Genomic DNA, 6,719 nt, shown 5'->3' with positions numbered 1-6,719 from the left:
AATCCACATAAAAAACACAAGATACACTTACAATTAGTGCACCAACCCAAAAAACCTCCCTCCCCCCGTTTCTTTCTGTTATTAATATTCTGCTTCCTACATTATATATCAATATATATCAATACAGTCTGCAAGGGATACAGTCCGTAAGCACACATGATTGTGCGTGCTGCTGCTCCACTAATAGTACTAACCTTTAACACTTCATTTTACTCATTTTCATTCATTATTAGTTTCTTTGTAACTGTTTTTATATTGTTGTACTTTCTTTTTTATTCAAGAAAATTTTTACAAATATTTTAAAAAAGTACCTTATCTTCACCATACCTGGTTGTCCAAATTAGGCATAATAATGTGTTAATTCCACGACTGTATATATCGGTTGATATCGGTATCGGTAATTAAAGAGTTGGACAATATCGGAATATCGGATATCGGCAAAAAGCCATTATCGGACATCCCTAATTTCAATACTTTTCTAAATAAAGGGGACCTCAAAAAATTGTATTATTGGCTTTATTTTAACCAAAAATGTTAGTGTACATGAAACATATGTTTATTATTGTCATTTAGTCCTTAAATAAAATAGTGAACATACTAGACAACTTGTCTTTTAGTAGTAAGTAAACAAACAAAGACTCTTAATTAGTCTGCAGTAACATATTGTGTCATTTATACACCTATTATTTTGTCAACATTATGAGGGACAAACTGTAAACATGGATTATTCATCTACTTGTTCATTTACTGTTAATATCTGCTTATTTTCTGTTTGAACATGTTCTATCTACACTTCTGTTCAAATGTAATAATCACTTATTCTTCTCTTCTTTGATACTTGACATTAGTTTTGGATGATACCACACATTTGGGTATGGATCTGATACCAAGTAGTTACAGGATCATACATTGGTCATATTCAAAGTCCTCATGTGGATGTATTTACTGACTTTATAAACATTATATTATTTTTTTAAAAACGGAAAAAGATTTTGTGATGATAAAAAATATCGTTGTAATTAGGGATGTCCGATAATGGCTTTTTGCCGATATTCCGATATTGTCCAACTCTTTAATTACCGATACCGACATCAACCGATACCGATATCAACCGATATATGCAGTCGTGGGATTAACACATTATTATGCCTAATTTGGACAACCAGGTATGGTGAAGATAAGGTACTTTTTAAAAAAATTAGTAAAATAAGATAAATAAATTAAAAACATTTTCTTGAATAAAAAAGAAAGTACAACAATATAAAAACAGTTACATAGAAACTAGTAATGAATGAAAATGAGTAAAATGAAGTGTTAAAGGTTAGTACTATTAGTGGAGCAGCAGCATGCACAATCATGTGTGCTTACGGACTGTATTCCTTGCAGACTGTATTGATATATATTGTTAATATTAATAACCGTATCCCTTGCAGACTGTATTGATATATATTGTTAATATTAATAACTGTATCCCTTGCAGACTGTATTGATATATATTGATATATAATGTAGGAAGCAGAATATTAATAACAGAAAGAAACAACCCTTTTGTGTGAATGAGTGTGAATGGGGGAGGGAGGTTTTTTGGCTTGGTGCACTAATTGTAAGTGTATCTTGTGTTTTTTATGTGGATTTAATTATTAAAAAAAAAAAAAAAAAGGATACCGATAATAAAAAAACCGATACCGATAATTTCCGATATTACATTTTAACGCATATATCGGCCGATAATATCGGCAGGCCGATATTATCGGACACCTCTAGTTGTAATCATAGTAGTATCAACTAGATACGCTCCTGTACTTGGTATCATTACAGTCAGGTGTAGATCCACCCATGGCGTTTGTTTACATTGTGACACCGGTGAGCTACGGTGTGTAGTGAAGCACGTTTAGCGATTCCTCGTCCTCCAGTGATAATGATACCTGTAAGAAACTTACTCTATTTGTCGCCATGGAGGCGAGGATTAGTGATTTAGAAGTAGCTAAAACACTGCGGATGGATGTTAGCCGCTAGCTAGCTAGCCATGTCTTAAAGCAGCTCTTCCTGAGGGTGTTTCAGCGTTATAACTTCACCTTTATCTTTACTTTTTACACCAAAATGCGTCCTTTCTCCCTTTTCTGTCTACACACTGTGTCTGCTTGTAAGTACTCTGTGTGTGTGCGCTGCCCAACATGCTCCTCTGCTCGTAAAACCAGCAATGTGACGACGTGACGACGCGCCGTCATGCCTAATTTATAGTATAGTATCATGTTTGATTCATTAGTACCGCGATACTATACTAGTACTGGTATACCCTAGTTGTAATACACATACTTTGCTGAATATGTAATAGATGATTGATTATGTCTCATTCGTTAATATAAGATGAAGAATTAATCCATTTGGCACTTTTATACAACTTAATAGTCATTTATGGTGCACATCTATGCGATGTGTAAGTGGTTAGACTACAGCAAGTGTGGCCATTAGTGACAGGAGATAGGAGTGAGCTTTGCAGGTGACAAAGGCTTCAAAACGTTGACCTTTGCCCTCGATAATGTGTCCTTCACACATGGCAGCAGCTGGTGGCGGCGCCCCGCCTCGCTGCATACCACCGATCTGGGTCCCGCTGCAGAAGCCACACACTCCAGTCAGAGTCGCTCAAATAGTCGTGTTTCTTCGAGCTACACCTCAATGTTTGCTTTTTTCTCCCGGCGTGGGTCCCCAAAAGGTGCTGATTGTTGATTTGCAGCAAAAAGATCAAGAGGCTGGGATGATATCACGATGATCCCACCCACTGTCCCTCCCCCGCACCCGTGGCTCTCCGTCCCCACGCCGCTGCAGCCCGGCAGAGTTCTCCGTCCTGCGTGGGCTCCACATCGCAGAGCTCATGGAAGCAGCGGAGAAAACTCTCACTTACCGAGATGGCCCCGGACCTGACAAGCTTCTTAAGGGGGGCACCGGGGGACATGTCCAGACAAGGAGCGAGTCCAACTACGTGGATCTGGACATGAGACCGGATGGAAACAAGACCGTGAAAGTGACGTTCACCGGCGAAGGGAGCCAGCTGTCTGTCAAGAGCGACGGCTCCAAGCAGGGAGAGCCCAGACCTGCCCCGGAGGAGCTGCCCTCGGGGGACTCTTTGGACATGGCCGGTGGCGTCGCTGACCCGACTCCAGCCGAGGAGCAGGACTCCGGGGACGGGGTTCGGAGCGAGTTAAGCGAAGAGGACGAGCTCCAGTACACGGACATGTACCTAAACAGCCGAACCGAGTCCGACGACGGCACCAGCGAGGCGGCGCTCTCCGACCACAGCGGCACGGACACGCTGAAGGACGAGTCTCACTACATCACCACGCACGAGATTCAGCTGACGGAACTCGACCACGAAGTGGACTACGACCTGGGCCGGGGCGCCAGCTGGGATTTCGAGGACGACAACTTGGTCTACACCTTTGTGGATTACGCCTCGTTTGAAAGCGACGACACCCGGACCGGGACTTTGATCCTGGAGGGAAAAGTGGGCTCCAAACTTGGCGTGAGTACCGAGCAGGACGACAGCGATCTGTGCGACTCGGATAAATGTGCCAGCTCGGACGAAAGCTTGTGTAAGGACCACATGATCGGGGATGCCGGTTTGGGGGAAATCCACCTATCCGTTAAACCGTCCGAAGAGGAGCCTGCGGGTGTTGTGGACCAGGGCGCCAAACACTTCTCTTTTGTAAGACCCGGACCCTTAGGAGATAACAAAGCAACATTTTTCATCCCAGCTCCGGGCCGCCAACATCTTGCAACCAAACTACGACGGAAAGACATTAACGAGTATTCCAGCGGCGCCTCCAGCTCCATCAGCGAGCTCGATGACGCCGATAAAGAAGTGCGTAATTTAACCGCCAGGTCTTTCCGGAGCTTGGCGTGCCCCTACTTTGATACCATTAACTTGAGCACCTCCAGCGAGTCGTCGTCCATGTCGGAGTACAGTCTAAACAAGTGGTCCGCCTACGTGGATTGGAATTACGGACACATGCCCAGAGGGGCAGAGCGCAGCGTCATTGCGCACAAGACCTCCAGCGCCACACTGGAAATGAACCGGACATTGGAGAAAGCGGCACAAGCCGCTAAGAGGCTATCTGTGGGTCAAAAGGCGGAGCTGAAAGATCCGGCAGGTGTCACGTTGAATGTGCAGTGTAACGTAGAAGCAGCGGGTACAAGGCGACCTAAGAGCACCAGGAACAGGTCCGGCGAGGCCCACGGCGCGGTGTTGGCGAGGTCAGGATGCCAGATGCAGTACCAACAGACGGACAGCACGGGGAACACGCAGAAGAGGGCCATTTTTGCCTCCAGTCTACTCCAAAACGTCATTTCCAAAAAGATGCAGTTTGAGCACGAGCGCAAGATGGAGAGAGGAGAGCTCTTCAACGCGTCCGTCTCCCCTTGCTCTCTGGAGGGGGGCAACGACAGGAGTGCGGCCTTGAGGGGCTTTCAAAGGCAGAGCTCAGAATCCAGCACGGGTTTCACTAATTCCGGAGACGAGCCGCCTTCAGAGGGAGGCAGCAGGCCGGCTTCCTGTGAGCCCGTAGAGGAGCAGAAAAGCAGCAATGCCGCGGAGGAACCCTGCCAGAGGCCCAAAGTGGTCCTCAGCCACAGTCAGACCAGCGCCTTTAATTCATGGAAGGACAAAGGGGCCGCCAAGGAGGAATCGGACCGGAGCAACATGTTGACCAAACTCCTGTTTGTGCCAAGCTGGCAGCGTATCTCCAAGGAAACGGACGTCGGAGACGCGGCGTGTCAAAAAAGCGGGACGGCGCTCCAAACGGGAAACACGGAGAGCGAAAGCGACAAGGGCACAAAAACACCCGAGATCAAAATATGCCTAAGAAGCGTGAAGGAAAATAATGGCGGCTCGTTGAACATCGCCAGCCTGCTAACCCCCAAAATAAGCTCCAACGCAGGAAACACTTTCAGGGCAGCGAGCGGCGCCAAATATCACATCTTGTCCGCGTCTGATAAGATCCCAAATTTTACTGTCCGGGACATAAGAGACACCAAGGGCAAGTTCCAAACGCCCATTTATCGAGTGCGGGACGTGCGCAAACTGGTGAAAAGCTCGTATCGCTTAGTTTCTCTGGATAACGGCGACGGTAAAGGCGGCACGGGAGAAGCGGCTGACAAAGTGGAAGACAAAGCCGAAGACAAGACAAAGACGCAGCCGGTTAAACAAGTGTCGCCTTCTCCCATTGTCATTAAATGCCACTCGGTAAAAACCCACGTCAAGTCGCCCGGCAGAGCGCCACCTGTTGGCACTAAGCAGCCCAATCCTGACCAAGCGGAAGCCGACAAAGTGTTGAAGCAAAGGCAGGAGAAGTTTGCGGGCGAGGCGGCCGACTGGCGGGCGGAGCCAAGAGTTCCCAAACAGGCGGCGCTGGAGAAGCTGAAAGCCGCCGTGAAGACGATGGAGCAGCTTTACGTTTTTGACCGCAACGAATGGAAACGCAAAGCTCAACCGCCGCAGCCGATCACAGACAGCCATGTGCTGTCGCTCATCGCCAGCGAGGAGCAAGGCGCCGAAGAGGAGGAAGAAAACTTCGACAAGCCGCCGCCGCGCAAAACATTCAGCAACAAAAGCGTCCTCCATCTTGGCAACAGCAACAAGGTCATCATCGGCTCGGCGGAAAGCTCCGAGGCGCCGCTCTCGGTGAAAATAGAACCTCCAAAACAAGGGCAGGTGGAGCAGAGGCAGCTCCAAATGAGTCCCGCTAATCCCAACGTCACGCCAAGCGACTCGGGGAACTATTTAACCATACCCGGCCTGGGCTACGCCGACAATATCAAAGTGACCGACAGGACGGAGTCAAAGGTGTGCCAACAAGCTGACGCCAAGAGAGTATTCATGGCCGAGTACCCGGCTTCTTCTATCTATCATCAGCACGGTCCGCAGACGCAGCAGGTGTTGTGTTTCTCCCCGCCCATCACCACGCTCTCACCCTCTACAGCAGAAGCAGGTCTACAAACGCAGCGGAAAATGCTTCTGGACCCCACCACCGGACATTACTACCTGGTGGACACACCCGTACAAGCCCCCACCAAGCGGCTCTTCGACCCAGAGACGGGGCAATACGTAGACGTGCCCCATTCCCCGGTGGCGCCCATGGCCCCCGTCGCCCCCGTGCCGCCCCTCGCCCTCAGCCCGGGAGCCTTCGCACCCACCTATATGATTTACCCGGGGTTCATCCCCTCGCCCACGCTGCTGCCGCAGTCGCCCGTCCCCTTGGAGCCCAGCGAAAAGGCGCTGAAAAACACCAGAAGCGCCAAGCAGGAAGTGAAGGAGAGCCCCTATTACAGCGCCACAGCCGAGGCCCCGCCCACGCCCTCCTCGGCCAGAGGGGGCGTGGCCAGCGTGGACAGAAAGCCGATTATCAGCATCACGACGCAGCAAGGTCCAAGAATCATCGCGCCGCCTTCCTTTGACGGGACAACAATGAGCTTTGTGGTGGAGCATCGGTGACCAAGGAGACGTCTCGGTGCACATGTGCGGTAAGTCCTGCCTGCGCAACATCACCGGCTTCTGTGTGGGGTGCATGCATACATACATACATACATAGATACATACATACATACATACATACATACATACATACATACATACATACATACATACATACATACATACATACATAGATAGATAGATACATACATACATACATAGATAGATAGATACATAGATAGATAGATAGATA

General features: G+C 48.2%; 1 protein-coding gene across 1 annotated transcript; it reads left to right on the top strand.

Moving 5' to 3' along the window:
• Window positions 1-2,872: 2,872 nt before the first annotated feature.
• On the top strand, window positions 2,873-6,487 carry LOC133639863 (uncharacterized protein C4orf54 homolog). Its single transcript, XM_062033525.1, has one exon. It carries the CDS (start codon window positions 2,873-2,875, stop codon window positions 6,485-6,487), a length of 3,615 nt encoding a protein of 1,204 aa, XP_061889509.1.
• The last annotated feature ends 232 nt before the right edge of the window (window positions 6,488-6,719 follow it).

Source organism: Entelurus aequoreus, linkage group LG22 (genome assembly GCF_033978785.1).
Source record: "Entelurus aequoreus isolate RoL-2023_Sb linkage group LG22, RoL_Eaeq_v1.1, whole genome shotgun sequence".
NCBI lineage: Eukaryota > Metazoa > Chordata > Actinopteri > Syngnathiformes > Syngnathidae > Entelurus > Entelurus aequoreus.
This window is presented reverse-complemented; position numbering and strand designations above follow the sequence as displayed.

What these genes read in the sequence shown, in the direction of transcription:
- LOC133639863 (XM_062033525.1), top strand. Translation starts at nt 2,873, where the DNA reads ATGGAAGCAGCGGAGAAAACTCTCACTTACCGAGATGGCCCCGGACCT.